This window comes from Radiomyces spectabilis, assembly GCF_025331425.1.
Source record: "Radiomyces spectabilis strain NRRL 2753 chromosome Unknown BYT42scaffold_16, whole genome shotgun sequence".
NCBI lineage: Eukaryota > Fungi > Mucoromycota > Mucoromycetes > Mucorales > Radiomycetaceae > Radiomyces > Radiomyces spectabilis.
This window is the reverse complement of record NW_026251941.1, coordinates 663,582-683,141: the sequence shown is the minus strand read 5'-3', so window position 1 is coordinate 683,141 and position 19,560 is coordinate 663,582. Positions and strand designations below refer to the sequence as shown.

The window sequence follows — 19,560 nt, the reverse complement described above, 5'->3', positions numbered from 1 at the left end:
AAGTCAGCTGAGCTGATTGCTGTAGCAAACGTTCCCGATTAAACGTGGTGGTGGACGGAATGCTAACACACTTGCGATAGTACGAAATAGCCTTATCATATTCCCCCAAATTATGCTGAACACGAGCGCGACAGTTGTACAGATGGATTTGAATGGCTTGACGGTATCCTTCACTGAAAGCCGTCAAAGGATGATCGTCTTCTTTCAAGGTCTTGGATAATTCACGTAATTCATCGTACAGATCGAACCAAGGATGGGTCAATGCGCCATGTTCCAACACCGCCTGAGTACTAAACCAAACCAATTCCAGCATATCGCCGTCGTAACGAACCGAGTCCTGTTGCTGCACGAGACGCAATGCAGTCAAATAGTAGCCAGCTGACGTATCGCATTGTTGACAACTGGGCCCAGTGACGGTTGAAAGTAAATGCTTCGGCTCAGCCAACGCAGCTAACCGAATCGCTGCAGCAATGGAACCTTGTTTCAGTTGGTTTTCCAACTCGGTGGTGTGCCTGGACACTTGCAACGACGGTTGTTGCTTTTCATTCATGCGAAAGAACGATTTGGTGGAAAATAAAAGAGACGGCATGATTAATTGATCAAATCAAGAAGTGGATGCTTTTAGAAAAGGCTTTGCGCGTTAAAAAAAAAAGTGTAAAAAGGTTTGGTCAAAAACGAAGAAAAAGTACTATCAATGAAGAGAAGAAAAAAAAAAAGGAAAATTTCAGGGAACCAGCAAGAGGCTAGATGCTTTATATATAAAATGATTGGAGTAACTCGGTGTTTTGAGGAATATTTGGAACTCCCTCGCCCTCCCCTATGAAAAAAAAAAAAGAAAAAAAAACACTGTTATCATTCGACGTATTATTTGTCGAATCAAGACGAAAGTCATCACCATCCGAGGAATCAAAACTTCACTACACCACCCCCAACATTTCGATACATAAAAACCCATTTTTGTTATGTTATTTTTGCCATCATTTCAGCGTGCGAAATGAATGTTTTTCTTTATTCTTTGTTTGTGATGAGTTTATTGTCACTGTTCAATGTGTGACAATCGTCGTTCCATCTGGAAAATCGCCTTCTGAAATCGGGTGAGACGATCTTCCCTTTTCAAGCAGTGGTCCGGATATTGTGTTTTTTTTAAAACATCGACCTTCAAAAAAGTTTAAAATGATCTCTGGGGATTTTCAGGTTATAACCTATTGTCATTCAATAGGGATCGTGGTTGGAACAGGATATTCTCTTGCCAATAAACAATATGATCGATGCTTCGTTATGAAATAAGCGGTTTAAATGAGTATTTGATCCAAGAAAGCCGTTTTGTAGCCGACAAGATGGACAGACCATGCTCTTCCATGGTTACACATTACGTTACCAATCGCAGGGACGATCCCACTGCACAAGAAAAAAAAGCTTTTTTTTAAGCAATAAAACGCCGATTCGAGTAACTGGAAAGAAGTTTTTCGCAGGCCAAGACTTTGATTGGACAGCGGCAGATTTCTTTTTTGTAATCAGATGAATGCCAACATGCAGTTTGCCCGGTTTCATAAAAAGGCAGGCAGCGGTCAAGATTTGACCGGTCTATATGGGAAGAGAGAAACATGGACCCATGCAGGTCACTAAAAATTGACGAATCTAAAACCATGTCGTCTTTGACTAATCCCCTAAAAAGACAAAAAGAATGCGATTTTTTACGCGAGACCAAAGGAAGAGAAAAAAACTAAATAAAGCCGGTTCACGCCGTGAGAAAACGGTAGCTTTCTTTTTCCCCATAGATGGCAGCATCGGAGATCAATGCTTCAGAAAAATGCTGCTCTATCTGTATAAAGGAAATCATAACGACTGGGCCAGATTTTTTTGAAACGATATATAAGCTTGTATATGTGTGTGGTTGCGTGTGTTAATGAAATCATCCAATGTCAAGTTCGCCTCATTCTTTGGCGTGCAATTTCTCATTTTCGTGTCATCAAGCATCATCCACTTTATTTTGTCGTTTTACCATACATCATTCTGGATCATCCTTAATTTCCTTGTATCCGATATAACCACTGTCTCTGTGTGGATCTAATTGTCTTTTTAGTTTTCGACGTGATACCCGGAATGCTCCTGTTTGACAAAAGGGAAAAAAAAAATTAAAAATACCAAAACATCTATAATCTTGCTGCACAGAACCTTCTAACCTCCTTTTTGCGCAGTTGGATTTTTTGTCAGTGGACATGATTCCGGATTATCAAAAAGTGTAAAACAGGAAGGATATGCATAGAAAAATATAGAGTTGCTTCAAGATAGGCATGTGATTATTTTGACATGTCTGTGCGGATCTCTTTCTTGTCCCAAACAGAGATAGATAGTTTGCTCATTTTCACTTGCACAAAACTCACGCCCTCACTAGGCTGACCAATCAAGGATGCCAAGCCCGGCAAAACACTCTCTTTCTACGGTTCTCGGCGATAAAAACCGTGCCATAGATAGTCTTACAATCACGTCGAGGTGCAGGGCGAGCCTATCAACGCATTTTTACGCTTCTCACGTGGTGCCACCTGAGCTGCAGCTTTTTCTGCATCCCGACCGTGACCATGCATAACCACCAACGTCGCACTCATTCCTTTTTCAAGTCCGGTTTGAATCCTCATCATTTCAAGGCGACAATAGAAAAAGTACTCTGGATGCACTGCGCAAAAGACCGACCAATGATTAATCATTGTGTAAAACTTTTGACCGAGTAGCAATACCAATATTTCGTAAACTATTTTGCATAGATTGTTGTGATTATCAAGTCAAACAGGCCGCTCAGAAATGAATCAATCTTTAATACATGACAGGGTGGCCTGTACGGCCGGTTAAAAGTTGGCATGATTTTTTCTTCGCGATGATGCCATCGAGACCAACTTATATAATAATATCAAGATAGACAGAAACAGAAGATCTCCTTGAAACATGCCATCGATTCCTTGGTAATGACTTGGTGTGGTTCATATCATTTTTTCTGACCTTTGAACCGAGGTACAATAGACAAAAAAGTCTAGATCAAAATTGGGCAATGATGTGGTTCAACTCCTCAATGTTCCGTTGGCGTAATTGTACAATAAACAAATAATGCGCGTGAGCACTGGCTAATGTGGCTAAACTGTCCATTGTTAACAATGTTTGATACACATGTTCTCCCTTTTTGCTTGGAGTTGCTTCATCTCATGACAGTTGCAAGAGTTTTGTAAAGATCCAACGTTTTTTTTTTTTTTTTTTTTTTTCGTGTATACTTTTGTGTCACCATGCCCCCAAAGCTTGTTAAACCAGCCAGATTATGCCAATCCTCCTATCAAAATTCGCGACGACTGCACGTGTGAACAACCAAGTTTCATGTCAATGTTTACATTGCAGAGAACACGCAAATAATCAGGGGGTGAACAAAAAAAAGTGTCAAGTAACACGGTGGAAATTTGCCGTTCCTAATTTCACCGAGAAATAGACATCCATTGTAGGGTTTTTCAGAAAATACAAGAAAATACAGAAAATCAAGAAACCCATTTCACGAATATAAGCTTTTGTTTTTAGAGTTTGTACGCCAAGCAAAAATATTTATAAATAAAAAGTAATGTGGATGATAAAACGACAATGAAGTTGCTTGTTTGTGTGATATGGATTTTTTTACAGCTCCTTTTCGATAGGATAGATGGGACGAATATCCACAGGAATACCTAATAAGAAAATTTAGTGTAAACATTTTTTCCCCCAGCGTGCAGCAAGGTTTTTCCCTTAAAGTGTACTTACCGGCATCTTCAATACGATCCAAAGCCGCCTTGGTATCTTTTTCAATTTGTCCATATCGCTTCACGAAATCCGCCACAGCTTGCTTGTCACCATCCCCTTGAAGAATCAAGATATCGCGGGTTAAATCAGACACCGCACTTTCAATCTTGTCAAAGTTGACACTGAACAGTTTGCTGGAAGGATCGCACACAAAACCACCCTTCTCAATCAGGTAATTCAATTGGCAAGCCTAGTAAATTTGCGGTAAGTGTGTATTCCCATCATTGCCCATGTCTTGCTCCCTTTACCTGACCGAGACCGTGAGCTTCCTGGATACCGAATCGAATGCTGCGGAAAGCAGACGCCAAGAAGGTGACCCAGAATTCTTCGCTCTTGACATTATCAATGGTACCGTGATTGACCAATAGATGGGCAGCAAACAAGCCAGCAATATCTGTCATAAAATTCATGTCAGCCTCGGGTTAGGTTCTCCAAAATATAAGAAGAATAAAAATATTATAAAAGTAATTTACCAGCCTTGGCCTCTTCAATGGCCGAGTGGAATTCCTGAAGCTTGGAACGAACCGTGTGACCGTCCAGGGTATGATGGGGACCGTTGGAATGGCATACTTCGTGCAACAAGATGTGTGTGGTGAAAGCTTCACTGGTCAGGTACTTCAACTGTTCCTTGGCCAGGACTTGTTGAGCGATCGGGGTCAAGACATGCTCGAATTTACCCTCTTGGACGTTCTTGATCAAGACCAGTTTGCTGCCACCTTGTCTGATAGCTTCTTCGTCGTTGGGCAGGTTATAAGCTGCCGTCATGGGCACCGCAACATCGCCGCCCGAGTACAACTGATTCACCACGACGATCGGGGCCGCTACCAATTCCTTGTTACGGTAATTTTCCGGAATAGGTAAACGGTCCTCGACGAATTGCAAGTCTGAGAATTTTTCCAGTAACTGGGAAGAGTGTTCGTCACGCACGTGCACGTAGAACTCGTAAGCGCTCTTGTAGCCCAGCATGGCATCCGTGTACACTTCGTAAGGTCCCGCGGTGACTTCCAGCTTGTTAAACTTGCCCAAACGCAACCAATCCAGTTCGGAAGGCACGTAATCATTGGATTCAAAAGCGGCCGCACGCGAACTCAAGAACTCGTCGATGCTGGTACCTTTTTGGTCGGCACTCTTCTCCACCTTTTTCAGATCCTCGGCTGCCGCACGCATATACTCACTCGCGGAAGTCAACAAATCCTTGTACTCTTGAGAAAATGGAATCGTGTGGAGTGACCCATCGTCCTTGCGACGGATCACTGTGTAGAAACTCTTTGCCTGAGCTTGCTGTGGACCATCCAGAGTTTGAAGCCAGCTTTCAAATTCGTCTTTGGTCATGTCCTCAGGATAAAAATTACCACCTTCAGGACGTTGAGGCACGCCATCAATAAAAGGCACATTGTCGTCCTCGATAGCCTACCGAGATCTAACGTGTGAGCAAATCGTGTGGCTCTTTCTGCACCACATCTCCCTCAAAAACTCACCCAAGGTCCCTTGTACATATCAAATAACAGGACTTGTTCCTTGCTGCCTTGCTGTTGAAGTTTCTTCTGGAGAGCTTCATTGCCGGACCAGGCTTGACGCAAGTAAATCTGGTCAAAAAGCTTGCCAGCCTTGACAAGTTTGGTAATGGCGGTACGCTCGTGGGTGCTGAGATGGGATAAATCAGCGGTACATTCATAGGCGGCAAAACGAGCCAAACGGCTGGATAACGAACGAACGGCAGCAGACATCTTGGACGATACAATAAAGAAATCAAAGAAAGATAAAAAACAAAAACAACGGCGTTTGTTCTTTGCTGGATTCTTTTTTGTTATCTGCCGAAGCTACACGACAATTCCCACGATGCCATTGGCCGAACCGATCCAAGCAAGACCGCAAAAGTTGGAAATTGCCTTTTCTAGCCACCTTCCTTACCACAACTCCGCGAGTCCGTCAAGTCCGTCCGTCGAGATAGCAAGTCAGCAGAAGAAAGTAAAAAAATCGGGTTTCATTTTAGCTCATGGTCAGGCGGGAAACGATCGCAATTGTATTTGTAATAATAAGCCCTTCCATTGGCAATTTTTTTTTTTGAGATGGTTCGATATGCACTTGTTCGTGTACATAACCAGCGGTTATGGATATGACGCTTGAATCGAATTGAAAAACAAGGTACCGCGGCAGACTGCTGGATTTCTCGTATCGAGTTCACCGAATATGGTTTTTTGGACAAAACGAACGGTCATTTAATTGGGTGCTACCGACACCTGCAAACACTTAGTTCAATTCCGGGGTGTCGGTGCTAAACACGCTGACGATGGCTGCAAGAACTAATTCTCTAGGGTGCTGTGGGCACTTGATGTAGCAAAACCACCGCAACTTGTTCCAATGAAGTTTTTCGCATTCATTTTCATCGCCCTCACAAGTTTGTTCATTTGTTCCATAGGCCATGGGATCACTGTATTGGACTCTAGAGTTTGGATCACTGGATGTGATGCTTGAGAATTTTGTATACGTAACGGCCGTAACTAATTTGCGCTGAAGAATAGCCTACAGTCCATATCAATGATATTCAGAAGTTGCAGCTTAAATAGACTCGCATGGTCCACTGGGTAGCAACACTGTCTTGAGAAAAGACAAGAGGTTAAATTATAGATCCTGCCACAGATGTTACTGTCTCTAGGCACATGCTCTTTATGAGAATTTTCTACAGAAAAGGTTGTTCTTCCAACCATTCACTCTATTGTATAAGTTAAAAAAGAAATAGATGAAGAATTGAATTTGGAAGCAACCTTAACATCTAGCTGGTATAAAAAAGGGTTCTTGCAGACAACCCTTGTTGACAGCAGAGGCGTCGATGCTGTCCATCTGCGATAACAAAAAAAAAACCTGCGTCTTCGGTGTTATTCTCCAGTATTCCTTGATAAAACAATCGATGTCTAAAGTCCTGGCTTGCAAAAATGGAATACATCGTTCACGGCAATAATACTCTCAATATGCCACAAATCATGCGAAGTCTTTCAGTTGTTCATGTTCTTCGCACCAGGAAAGACAAGTGACTAGGCAATGTCCATTCGCCATATCGTGAAGTGGTATCTTTGGTTAGGATCATTGCCTTAGCCAACGCTTGGGCGGCAGCTCATATTCTGCATATTTTCCCGTCTCCATCACAGGGGTTATGAAGATCTTGCATCAATGTACTAAGAAACACATTAAGTAAAAACCTCCTTGAAGTTTGGACCAAAGACTCGGCCTTAGGAAGCGCTTGAGTGTTGTTCTTCCCGTACACTTGCAAACAAAGCATTGAATGATCTTCCCAATCAGACAAACTGCACATTGGTTGATGACGCAATGGGCATAGGATTGCCTTTTTTAGACAGAGATAAAAGGGACGCCGTGCATGTCCTTGGAATTCCTTTTTTTTTTTTATATATCAAATATTCCCTGTGAATCCATCGGGCATTGAACGATCGTCTCAGCAATAGCATGGCCGGCCCTCCTCCACAACACGGAACACATTTCCTCGATCAGGCACGGGCATCGGTGGAACCGCATTCAACGCAATGGCAGAACGCGACCCCACTAGCCCATCAGCCTTCGCAATCCGATCTGGACCAGATCATGACAGCCTACTTTCAACGTAAAGGTTATCGACGGCCCGATACAACGTCGCACACTGCGCGAGGTCACGTCGTCAGCCTGGAGCAAATTCGGCAAGAGTTGCACCCTACCGAAAATGTACCGGGTTATGTGCGCTTCATGGCCACCGCCGAACAAGGCAATCCAGACGCCTACGCCAACAGCTACCGAAGCTTACGGGAATGGGTCGAGAATGCTCTGGACATTTACAAGGTAGAAAAACGAGTTCAACCTGCACTACTGAACCGGTGGCTAAATCTGTTTACCTGAAATTATGTCACAGCCCGAACTCGCTTTCGTGTTGTTTCCAATGTTTGTCTACTCGTACCTCGATTTGATCATGAATAACATGAGTGAACAAGGTGAGTTGGAGTAGTCGCATACTTGATCTGGTAATGACTAAACGGATCTACAGCACATTATTTTATGGAGACATTCAAGCAAGATCACATGGCCACCCATTCTTCCGATATCACCACTTTCGCCTCCCTCATCGATCCTCAACATGTTCAGGACAATGCCATTGCTCAACTTTACCTGAACAATAAATACCACCTACAATTGTCCGCAGTACCATTGGAATTACTTGTCAATTATCTCCAAGACAACAAGTTTAGGCTCTTACTCCGCATCTATAATCAACATTTAAACATACAAGGTAAATTTCATCCTCGATTTGACTACGTTGCATCATACCCCATGTTGATCTATTGAGATCGTTATCAGTCACACAGGATAAACTCAAATCCGCGGGCGGATTGGAGGTACGCGGTCCTGTCGGCATCCTCGGTCACACACCACAGCCTCGATCAACTTTACATCCCCAAGACGATACCGGAGCAGCGACCGATCACGAATTGCAGGATCGTGAGGATGGACAACGCATAGACAAGGTAAGGAAAACAATATCTGGCAGGAGATGAGATGGATGCGTGGTTTACATCTTGGGCGGTTGTTCTTTTTTTTTTTTCAGAGCAGTAGCATGTATGAAGATACCGTGATGATGGATAGTCTGAAAGAGGTGAAGCAGGAATACACGGCGGACAGTCCATCACTTCCGGATGTACCCATTCCGCACCAGTAAGTTTGCGAATCACGAAATTCAATGTAGGGCCTCATTTTGATCATGCCTTTTTTTTTTCTGTTGTTAGGGGTGGTATGGATGTGGAAGCGGAAATAGCCACCTTGAAGGAACTCGGCAAGAAAGTTAGACTCACCAGCGCGGCGTTACCCAGCGTTTGCGCTTATACCTTTTACAACACTCATGATAAGTAAGTTTAACTATAAAGTGGGTTATCTGAGGTTCTGATGACTAATCAAGTCGATGGTTCTCAATTTCTAGTTTACATTGTCTTTCCATGACGCAAGATGCGAGTTTAATTGCGGGAGGGTTTTCAGAATCGTTTATTAAAATCTGGAGCCTAAAGGGAGAAAAATTGAGATCAAGGTCACGGAATCACCATCCGTCTGACGCGGTATCTAGAGGTAAAACATGCACGCGCATCTTAGGAATCAAACGCATCTTTACAAACAAACTTACATGGATTACAGACATTGAGGAAAACGGTGAAGCCAGTTCATCCAAACGATTAATTGCCCATGCAGGGCCAGTGTATGGGGTCAGTTTTAGTTACGATAACGAATATCTCATCTCTTGTTCCGAAGATAAAACAGGTAAACCGGGGATTATACGTTCATGCTAGGATCAGATATTCAACATACTGCTCCTGAATGGAATATTTCTAGTCCGATTATGGAGTACAGAAACATTCGACAACTTGGTGTGTTACAAGGGCCATAATTATCCTGTGTGGGATGTTGATTTTGGCCCTCTGGGTTTCTACTTTGCCACGGCGTCGCATGATCGAACAGCTCGGTTGTGGACATGTGATCGCGTCCATCCATTACGCATATTTGCCGGTCATCTTTCCGATGTCGATGTAAGTAGGCAGAGTTAGCCTGTGTTGGTTCATTTATGCATGCCCGTCTGACACTTTCTTTTTATTTCTGCGGGTGGTACAGACTGTCAAATTTCATCCCAATTCGAAATATATTGTGACGGGATCTGCAGATCGAACCGCACGATTGTGGGATGTTCAGCGAGGGACATGTGTGCGCGTATTCACTGGACATCAAGGATCCATTAAAACCGTAGCCATCTCTCCCAATGGACGTTTAATGGCTTCTGCTGGTAAAACTAGGGAAAAAAGAATATATGACCAACCTCGTCCAACTCTTTTTTTTTTCTCTTAGGCGAGGATCGATCAATTATTTTATGGGATCTTGGCTCGGGACGAAAGTTAAAGACGATGACGGGACATACCGACTTTATTTATTCGGTCGACTTTAGCTCGGATAGCAATGTGCTTGTTTCCGGGGGAGCGGATGGCACCGTGCGGGTATGGGACGTTAACAAGGATGTGTCAAGCCTCAGCAATGCAGAGAGTTCAAAGACAGATGCCAAGCGAATACGAGTGGATGATAAAGAGACGGATTCAAGTAAGAAAAAGGACGCCAAATCAAAATCCAAAATAGAAGAAAAGCGGGAAACTGGCACCATAGAAAGGTAGGTTTTTTTTTTGACATTACAGTGCGTCGGTATATCTTTGTTACTGATCATTCCTATTCTTTCTTCCCTGTCCAGTTCGGATCATATGGCTGTCTTACCCACCAAGCACACCCCGATTTATAAAGTGCAATTCACTGAACGAAATTTATGCATGGCAGCAGGCGCATTTACGCTGAGCTAGAAATAAAGAATCAAGCCATGATTTATTTCCCCCAAAAACGGCGGCTATCCTACTCTGTCTTTCATCTCGGTATTGGTTTAAATTTTCGAGGAAGCAGGAGCGACCTTATTGAGCCACTCCTTCAAAATGGCATTGCAGTCCTCGGGCTTTTCCCAGAGGAGCCAATGACCTGAGCCTTTGACAATGTGCATTTCAAGGTCAGGGACGTATTCGGGCATTTTGGCGGTCATTGCAGGTGGTAATGCAGGATCCAGTTCAGCCGCCACCATCAAGGATGGTTTGCGAATGATAGGGTCAAGATCTGTATTTTAAAGGTCGATTAGTCATTATCATCCCACGTATGACGCGGATGACGCGTATTATGTATTCCATCCGACGAATCACTGTTACCTTTGCATTGCTCAAAGTTTCTCTTGGACTGTTTATACCAGTTTTGGGGACCTCGGAAACCGGTCTTTTGGAATTGTTCAACGTAGTAGTCAAGCACTGATGCGGGTAACGAATCGCACTTGGCCATGGGACCGCGACCGGCTACCAAACGCATCGTTTCTCTATCGAGGAATCGCTCGGTAGTCTCACCAATGGGTCTTAGTAAACGGATAAAGAAAGCTTCCGTCTACAACCGTGTTTTGATCAGCATCCGATGAGAAAATAGTACGGATGACAGCAAAATTGAAGACTCACATTTTCATTGAGCTCTTGTTCGGCTTCAGGGGTGGTAAGGTAGAGCTGATACGAGAAATTGGGGACCTTCTTGACGAGTTCTTCCAAAGGAACGTATTGGGTTTCTGGTTTGAGGTAAGGTGTACAGAAACTGGCGACAGCGTGGGTGCGCTCAGGATAGAACTGGGCAAAACGCCAGACCACGACACCGCCCCAGTCATGACCAAGCACAGTGACGGTAGGAATTTGCAGATGATCCAATAATGCAACCAAATCGGCGCAAACCACGCCCATACCGTACTTTTCCGGGTCCGCAGGCGATTCCTTTGACCGAAAAAGAAATGCTTAGCCCACTTTGTTATCCAAAACAAGGACTCTTGTTCATTTTCGGTCGTGCTTACCGTTCCACCGAATCCGCGCATTGAAGGGACGATGACACGGTAACCAAGTTGACTTAGAAAGAAGATCTGTTCACGCCAGCCTGTTCATTTCACCAAAATCAGTACAACGACTACTTTTACTCGGGACAACAAAAGTGACTTACCCAGCCAACTAAAGGAAACGCACCGTAGCGAGGTTTATGATAAACTGATAAGCGTACTGCAACAAGGCGTAATCTTTTGCACAACTTACAGGTCCGGCCAACCGTGACAGAGCAAAAGCACATTTTGCGAAGAGGGATTTTCATCCACATAGTGCATCTTGATGCCATTCACCTCGGCAAACTGATGATTATAAGCGGCAGCATTGTTTTTATCAGACATGATGAAAAAGGTTTGAAAAAAAGAAACAAAGACAAATGCAGTAATAGCAATACAAAATTTACAGTTTTTATAATGACGAAGCAAAGCACGACAGGGAAGATTTCAAGGTCAGCGGAAAAATGAGTTCCAGAGCTGACTGATGGAAAATGTTGACTTTGGCGGGTCTTCGTGATTGGAAGTTCGGGACTGTCCAAAATCACTGTTGGGTTGCATGGTCACTGCAGGTGAAGGCTGGCTTGAATTTTGTCGTGTTTCCTCGATCGTCCCATCCGGGTATCGCACCTTTTTAATAGTTTCTGTCACACCATTGCGCGACTGCACAGTCGTGGTTTCCTCGGTTCCATCCGGATGCACAACAGACCGCGTGGAAGTTGACGAAGATGACCAAGTCTGCCAATTCACACACGTGTTTGGAAGTTAAATTCAAGATAAGTGTATGCATAAATGCACTGATGAATTACCATATTGTCACTGGGTATCATGGAAGCGAACAATGTCGACAGCGATGGGAACCCGACGGGCACGTCCTTGTCCGATCCCCAGGTATGGCCCGCAGCTGACACGATCTCTTCGGGAGCCTCCGTAGACTCGTCCGGATTCCGCTGTCTCCGAGCTTTCTGGGCAATACGTCTAAAGTCGCTTCCTTCACTCTCTACCAAGGGTTCGCCATTGGTGATCCGAGCTTGATCCATGGCCGCAGGAAATTGGCGATCGTCGAAAATGGACGGATCGAGCAAATTCTTGAAAAGCAAAGAAAAGGTTCCCTGCATCATGGAGTTCATGGCGTGTTCGAGCATATCCAGTTCCGATTGCGGATGATCATCGTTATTAATTGCCATAATGTCAATATTACTGAGAACCAGTGAGAGAGAAAAGAAAATAAGTTATGGCGCTGCGGAATTGACTTGATTCTCGTAGTTTCTCTCCAGTCCACAGGCGGAGCGGAGTTGAATTGCCACTTTTGAAACTTGCCCACAAAAAAAAAAAAAAGCTCAACTTAAAGTGGCATTTACCATGACAGCAAGCATGGTCTCCAAAGTGGCAACCTTGAGAATGCTTTTCATATTATGCAGGACCCATCATACGTGACAGTCAAATCATATCCCCAATTTGGATGCCAACTTGGAGTTCAGAGCCTCATTTTAGCTCATGAACCAGTGGCTATTGCGTTCTATAGTGAGAGAAGTACAGTATAGATATGACCTTCCACTTTAATTAACCATCGTCAAAGTACCTTTGAGCATCATACTTGCTGGTTCGCTCTGAACTCAAGAATTATTTTTCCATATACATCTACAGTAACTGTGTTGTTCATCGCCCGAATCACGGTGATCTTAACGGACGATCTGTCCAATGAGAGATAAGTCTTGAGACACTGCAATTCACTTGAATCGACGTAAACCAACTAAAGTCAGAGACATTGGATATTTTTGAATGAACTTCTGATGATTCATTTTCTAGTCATGGTATTTTTTTTTTTTTTTTTTTTTTTTTTTTTTTTTTTTGATCAGTTATAAAACGGTTCTAGATCAGCTTGCAATACAAAAATTGAGCTGCTTTAATTTATATTTTTCGACCCGAGGCGGCGACGCATCGAACGAACCAGCGATTCTCGATGCAGTCTTTGATGTAGTCATCGACCAGCGCAATATAGTCTTCATTGTTCGGACACAGTTTCGCACTAAGGAGAGGTTTGAGCGTTTTCATGGCTTCTTTCCATCCCCACAGGATTTCCGTGGCAATAGCATTCTGATCAGGACCTATTTAAAATGAAAAACCCCAAATGGTTAAAAACCGTTATTTTCCCTTGACTTGCGCAACGTTCAAAAAAATTTGGCAGAAAAAAAATGTTACCGAAATGGATTTCTTTCAGTTCATCTTGTAGCACTTCAAATGAACTATCTTGCAATAGTGTTGACAATTTTCGAGAGATCCATGGGTCTTGTTGACGTTCCTGCATGGTTTCCAAAACTAAAATGCAACAAAAAAAATTAGTTGAATTACGCTGCAGTGAAACAAGACACACGCGTGTCTTACATGCGGATATGAATCGACGGATTTTCGGGCTTTGTTCGGTTTCCTAAAAAATAAAAAAAGGACGTATCCGTCAAAAATGCAGGCCACTTTTTTTTTCTCACTTCTTTGCAGGACAGGTTTGTGGTACCGTAAAATCGGATTCAACAAGTTCAACGAGTCCTCCCGGTTTCAGAACACGATGAATTTCGTTTAAAACACGAGGCCATTCATTCACTCGCAGCGCAGCTACAAGTAATCGCATATGCACCAAATCAAAGGTATTATCTTCAAAAGGTAAGCCGTCCAGGATATTGACGATCTCAAATCGGACATTCTCTGGACGGATGGTGGTAGGGAAAATGTCAGCCATATCGATGCCTGTCACACGTGCTTCGGGATTCTCAATCGCCATTTCCTATCCAATCAAACCATTGTTTCTCTATCAGTTTTTTTTTTTTTTTGTTCCATCCATTCCACTCAAACGACTGTCATTTCTGTTTTACCATGACCCAGGAGCCTGAACCACAACCCATATCAAGGATATTCGCATCTGCAGGTAATCGTTCCTGTACCGATGGTAATATGTTACTGCAAAAATGATGGAATTAATAAAAAAAAAGTTTATGAGGTTATGGCCCTTGTTCGTTTCCTGATCGATAAATATATATGTATATGCTTACCCCTCGAATAATGCTTTCAATGCAAAATGTTGCTATTCCCGTAAGACCAAGAAAAAAAAATATAAAATCATGAGAAATGTATGTATTATGGCGGGAGGATTTTCTCGGGGTCAAAAAAAGAAGGCTTACAGAATTTAGACGATCTTGTTCTTCTTCATCGCGTGGCAAACAATAAGAACTTGATTCGACATTGTGGTAAGTTCGGCCCTCAATGACCATGCTCGGAGATCCTGATGATGTGGCGGAATTGGCGGAAGTGGTGTTGACGTATGAACGAGGACGAGGCTTAGTCGGGGCGGTCTTGACAGATCGTTTGGATTGTTTGGCACCCATCAAATGATATGAAAAAGTAAAAGGGAAATGCAATGTCTAACCATGTTAATTTTACCTTATTATTTTTATTTTTTTTCATGGTTGGTGATACGTTGCGCGGCAGATGAGGTCCGCATGGCCATCCTTGTTGGGAAAACTGGTAATATTGGTAATATTGGTAAAGTTTTTGGCTGGATAGTCCATCTTTTGGGGACTATTCAAGTCCTGTCTTAAAAGAACCTCCTGTTTGGTTTTTTTTTTTTTTTGGTGCGTTTTTCTGGGTGGCGCGGTGTTTTTTCTGATTAAGCAACTCAGTGAGTGATGGTGCTTATTCCTTTGGTGAAATAATAAACAGTAAAATGAACAATTTTTTGAATACAGAGTCAAACATGCGGACACACAGACAAATTATAGACGCGCGGAACGTTGTTCACAAAAGCAAACCTTAATAAAAAAGATAGGGTCGAAGAAAAAACTTGCCATATCAGGTTTTATAACTTGCGTTAAAGGAAATCGCTGTCTTTTTTATTCCTTTCCTATTCGCTTTCGGTCTTTGGAGTCTCGGTTGTTAACGATGACGCTTGCTTATCGTTGGCCATTGGAAAAAAAAAAAAGTGGGGGGGGGGAGGGATACGTGAAAGGACGTTTAACGGGAGGAGAAGTAGAAAGGTAGTGGAGATATGGCGATCGGGAGGTTTAGAGCATGTTTTACTTGGTTTGTCAGAGGTATGTGTCCTTTCTATTTATTTTCTTATTTCTTTTTGTGATTGAATGATATATGAGCAGATATCGCTGCAATTTTGTGTCATTGCAATCATAAAAAATGTTTTTGAGAGATCGAGCTCATACGACAGTGTCAAATCGCCGCTTGGATGTCTGTTATACGTGGTGTTACATTGGGTAGCACCTAATCTGGGCTCTCACCGAGATCAAGCCATCCTCACTGCAAAACATGTGGCCCGACGATTGTATCAACAATAATGCCGCAAAACAGAGTTCCAGGACAATCTCAACCAAAGTCTTTAGATTCAATATGTAAACCTACTTTTGAGATTAAACATGTTGTTTGCATTCAAAGCGGTTCGTGTTGAGCACATCGACGAAAATTTGCATAGTATTATCCGATACAAAATACCTTTTCATCCAACAATAAATTATTACATCCACAGAATCAATGGTTTTTTCTTACCAGAATCAACTAATTTTTTACATCTGTGAACACCAAAAACAGCATTGAAAATGGTAAATTTTAAAATTTCAGCCAAGTTCCATCTATTGATGGATGACTTGCGCTGATTAACTCAATCTTTATACATTTCTATCACGTTAACCGAATGACCATCAAAACTCGCGCACTCCTAGAATGCTTTATTACGACTATGTATTTCAAAATCTTAAGACAAGAGATTGTGTGATAATGACTCACAGAAACTGGAAAGGAACGGCGGTCTTGACCAGATCTCTGGATCATCATTATCACTGAATTACTAGTAACGTTCCGTGTTTATTTCTCTTGGTGCGCAAAAGATAATATTTGCTGTCTCTCATAGTAATGCGGATGACAGCCTGACAGAATCTCAACCGCCCATATCCAGATTGCTGGACCGTGGCCGTAAGTGCAAATTTTTACTGGGCTAACTCATGGTCCATAGATTGGGTACGGTCATTTCCATCCCCTTTCTATCCTCTTTCCAGCTTTCCAATTGAATTTTTTTTTTGTTTGCTTTCAGCTGGCCATGTCCAGGATTTTCGAACCTCGATCCAACCAGCTTATTAAACATTCCATTTACTAAAAGCATCAGACAAAAAATTCCTAAAACGTACATGAGGCTGGTGCTGCCGTTTCCGATTTTCTCAAGGAGCTTTCACAGTATTATTTGAATGTCATATGATATAAACACCATTTTCAACGTTTTGTAGTGCTGTATATCTTTCATATTGCGCCTTGGCCCAATCAACCTGTTATACAGGTTAAAAAAATACCGAAACTACCTGTGAATCATCCCCAATATCAAATCGTGCCCAACAAGCTGGTTACAGTATTGCGGAGTTGATATCACGGCGACTGCTAGCAAGGTATTACCATTCGGTTGATGGCGTTTCCGAAAACTAGGCGCAATTGCAGATAGATGAAGGTAGATATTACATGTGAATTCTAGCAAAAAAAGGGGCAATAAGATGGTAAGCCCGATGATTGGTTAATGAACACCGTCATCACTGGATACAAGCATAATGCCAATGTAAAATCGAATGATTCATGTGGTGTGGCTGATGGTGGCAATGCTGTCATGTTTACACATTCCGGTAAATAAATAAAAACAGGCCCAAGTTTGGCACATCCCCCACATGCATTTCAGGGGGGGGGGTGTGTGTGTGTTTGGAGGCGTCACTGGTGACCGCAGGGCCAAACCTGTCGGTCATGGAAATACAATGGTTGCACACGCGTGTGCGGATTCGGTTCTCCCGCTCAGGAACGCAGAAACCCATCCAAGCTTCCAAGTGTGACAACCACAATAAATAATATTCAGAAGAGTCATTGAGTTCAGATGCCGTTGCCAAAATAATAAACGAACCCTAGTCCAAGTTTTCCTGATTTCGATGATAATTGGCTTGATTAAGACCACCCCACTTGCCTTTTTTTTTCAACGACTTTTTTCACTCAGTCAACCGGACACTAGTTTTTTAATTCCCTCTTTCTTATTACCTTTTGTTTCATTCTTTTCGGATCCATACCGTTTTCAGCCCACCTACCCCATCTTCAGACATGACACACGAGGATCCTTTGATGTCCAGCATGGCTTCCACACAACCTCTCTATCGGAAATCCCCGCGACCTACTTCCTGGCAACCACCCCTTCCTCCCAACACTGTGAAAGCCTTGCGTTCTGAACGACCTCTTTCCTGGCAACCTTTTGTATCTTCACGCCATAGCAAGGGTCCCATCACTATTCCGGCACGAATTACGAGTCGAGAATATCATATCCATCCAGATGTTCAGCACAAATTAGACCAACTGGCACGTAATGCAGCCCTTTTATCAAAACGTATCTCAAGGCCGCCTTCGCTGTCATCGAATACGTCAGCTGCGTCGTTTGCTTCTTCTTGAAGCTATTTCCATTCTACGTCGATGTGTACGTTCATCATGTGTGCACTATTTCATATCCCTCACTGGTCAAATTCGATTAATGTCATACACTCCCGCTTACCCTGTATAAATTAAAACGGTCCCCATTCGCCCCAAATCGCTCAATTTTGTTTATCTCTTTTTCTATCCAAATTTGAGTATGGCCAAAACTGTTAATGATGTACAAATTGGCGCTGGGCTAAGGGTTAAACGAAATAGGTCGTGTAATGGGAAAAAATGCTGGCAAGTAAAAAGTTACTGAAAAAAGGGTGATACCAAACAAAAAAAAAAAAAAATGATGTGGTGATTCCAGTTACCAAATCTGTCCAAGGAGCTGAGGGCACCGGATCTCGAAAAACAACATGTGAGCTTCATGCTACTCTCAAAAACACGCTTGATAGCCTAATAAGTGTTATGCATTTTCAGTTGAACCTTGAAAATATGACTTGGTGCGAGGGTTTCTTCATTATTATATTGCATAGCATTGACGAAAAGAAGGGCAACAGCTAGGGCATGTCTCTTTCTTGGACAATTGGTGCCATGCAACCAAGTTGCTAGGGGCTACAGCGATTGCCACACCACCGGCTGTTGCTCGTCAAAACAGCGCCCGAAACGACCGGCAGTTTAGCAATGGGCAAATCCCGCCCAGTGGGCATGCGCCATCCAAGTGAAGCTTTTCAGAAGATTGCCGGGCCAAAGCGACCGTCCCGAGTCCGGACCAGGGATACTCCGGATCGCTTCCGGGAAAGATTCATGCGCCTGTGCGAGAAAGCCATGACAATGGTTGGACAGAGAAAAAGGCATGGACTTTCTGGTGATTGGGCCGTTGAGACTGCTTTTCCTTGTATCCAATTTCAAATGGGTTTTTTTTGAACCCGATTGTCCAACTTATGCAACGAGAATCCCATCATCATGCCCAAAGCAAAGCAAAGTAATGGCTTTTTTAAAATGGAGTTTATTAGACTGCGATTCATTGTTATACTCACATTCTCGCTTGTACGATAGCTGGAGAAACCTCGAAAAACTCGGCGGCGTCGGAAATTGACGATATTTTCGCGACCAAGACCATCGCGTCAAGCACCAAACCCGAAAAGGAAGCGGCATTGAGTAAAGCGGCCAAAAAGAAGGCCAAAAAGAAGGCCAAGATGGCCGAAGAAGAGGTTCAGAAAGAAGCTGGTGACGGAGACGAAGAAGAACAAGAAGACCAAAGTGACGAAGAACCAGAACAGCAGAAAGTCGAAGAAGTCGTCTTTGCCGAGTTGGCGGCTGTTAAGAAAAGCAACAAACGACCTGCACCGCACAAAACAAATGATGACGGTGATGATGGATTTGCAGATTCTCGAGGAAAGAAATCCAGTATGTTGCCTTTCCCTGTGAATGCACTTTTTTTTATGAATGAACCGTAATTGACATGCATTTCTTTTTCCTTTCCCAAAGAGCGCATGACTGAAGATGGTTATCCCATTTTTGACGTAAAGGAACTGCGAATAGGCGAAGGAGGAGGTAGGTTGATGGCTATCTTTTTCTCTTTGTCTCTCACGTCCTGATTTTTGTTTGGTTGCGGCGATTGATCGTCTTAGATACACCCGATTGCCCGTTTGATTGTCAATGCTGTAAGTTTTATGAGATTTTGTTGCCACTATCGGGTCATTCAACTCACTCAAAATCTCTCAAGGTTTCTGATCCAATCCTTTCCAAACATGGTTTTGTTATATTCACGCAAAAAATGTATACAATTTACACCATTTTTTTTTTCTACTTGTTTATTCTTTTTTTTTTTTTTTTTTGCTTGTGATGATCACTTTCAAATAGCAAACGCGGGGAGAAGA

General features: G+C 42.9%; 7 protein-coding genes across 7 annotated transcripts; 2 read left to right on the top strand and 5 right to left on the bottom strand.

Moving 5' to 3' along the window:
- Window positions 1-30: 30 nt before the first annotated feature.
- BYT42DRAFT_618349 (uncharacterized protein) lies at window positions 31-589 on the bottom strand (the record flags this gene model as incomplete). Its single annotated transcript, XM_051572274.1, has 1 exon — window positions 31-589. A coding segment is annotated over one exon (559 nt), but the record flags the coding sequence as incomplete, so codon positions are not given.
- A 3,059-nt stretch (window positions 590-3,648) lies between these two features.
- BYT42DRAFT_504714 (uncharacterized protein) lies at window positions 3,649-5,537 on the bottom strand (the record flags this gene model as incomplete). Its single annotated transcript, XM_051564989.1, has 5 exons — window positions 3,649-3,698; window positions 3,772-4,000; window positions 4,059-4,204; window positions 4,284-5,220; window positions 5,289-5,537. The coding sequence occupies 5 exons, from the start codon at window positions 5,535-5,537 to the stop codon at window positions 3,649-3,651; spliced, it is 1,611 nt and encodes a 536-aa protein (XP_051418964.1).
- A 1,666-nt stretch (window positions 5,538-7,203) lies between these two features.
- Window positions 7,204-10,211, top strand: BYT42DRAFT_144644 (WD40-repeat-containing domain protein). The gene is made up of 11 exons (XM_051562260.1): window positions 7,204-7,635; window positions 7,706-7,784; window positions 7,838-8,080; window positions 8,149-8,315; window positions 8,396-8,502; window positions 8,574-8,693; window positions 8,765-9,096; window positions 9,169-9,362; window positions 9,445-9,613; window positions 9,676-9,988; window positions 10,067-10,211. Exons 1-11 carry the CDS (start codon window positions 7,270-7,272, stop codon window positions 10,170-10,172), a joined length of 2,196 nt encoding a protein of 731 aa, XP_051418963.1. The 5' UTR covers window positions 7,204-7,269; the 3' UTR covers window positions 10,173-10,211.
- Window positions 10,189-11,623, bottom strand: BYT42DRAFT_588055 (Alpha/Beta hydrolase protein). The gene is made up of 6 exons (XM_051570237.1): window positions 11,469-11,623; window positions 11,380-11,387; window positions 11,237-11,316; window positions 10,857-11,159; window positions 10,563-10,788; window positions 10,189-10,473 (listed from the first exon to the last, which is right to left on the bottom strand). Exons 1-6 carry the CDS (start codon window positions 11,597-11,599, stop codon window positions 10,250-10,252), a joined length of 972 nt encoding a protein of 323 aa, XP_051418962.1. The 5' UTR covers window positions 11,600-11,623; the 3' UTR covers window positions 10,189-10,249.
- Window positions 11,624-11,707: 84 nt separating this feature from the next.
- BYT42DRAFT_618345 (uncharacterized protein) lies at window positions 11,708-12,438 on the bottom strand (the record flags this gene model as incomplete). The annotated part of the gene is made up of 2 exons (XM_051572273.1): window positions 11,708-11,989; window positions 12,061-12,438. 2 exons carry the CDS (start codon window positions 12,436-12,438, stop codon window positions 11,708-11,710), a joined length of 660 nt encoding a protein of 219 aa, XP_051418961.1.
- Window positions 12,439-13,088: 650 nt separating this feature from the next.
- Window positions 13,089-14,456, bottom strand: BYT42DRAFT_588050 (S-adenosyl-L-methionine-dependent methyltransferase). The gene is made up of 7 exons (XM_051570236.1): window positions 14,434-14,456; window positions 14,296-14,373; window positions 14,119-14,203; window positions 13,764-14,030; window positions 13,637-13,679; window positions 13,454-13,570; window positions 13,089-13,359 (listed from the first exon to the last, which is right to left on the bottom strand). Exons 3-7 carry the CDS (start codon window positions 14,146-14,148, stop codon window positions 13,163-13,165), a joined length of 654 nt encoding a protein of 217 aa, XP_051418960.1. The 5' UTR covers window positions 14,149-14,203; window positions 14,296-14,373; window positions 14,434-14,456; the 3' UTR covers window positions 13,089-13,162.
- Window positions 14,457-18,571: 4,115 nt separating this feature from the next.
- Window positions 18,572-19,518, top strand: BYT42DRAFT_588046 (uncharacterized protein). Its single transcript, XM_051570235.1, has 5 exons — window positions 18,572-18,662; window positions 18,737-19,087; window positions 19,169-19,234; window positions 19,312-19,344; window positions 19,407-19,518. Exons 1-5 carry the CDS (start codon window positions 18,644-18,646, stop codon window positions 19,412-19,414), a joined length of 477 nt encoding a protein of 158 aa, XP_051418959.1. The 5' UTR covers window positions 18,572-18,643; the 3' UTR covers window positions 19,415-19,518.
- The last annotated feature ends 42 nt before the right edge of the window (window positions 19,519-19,560 follow it).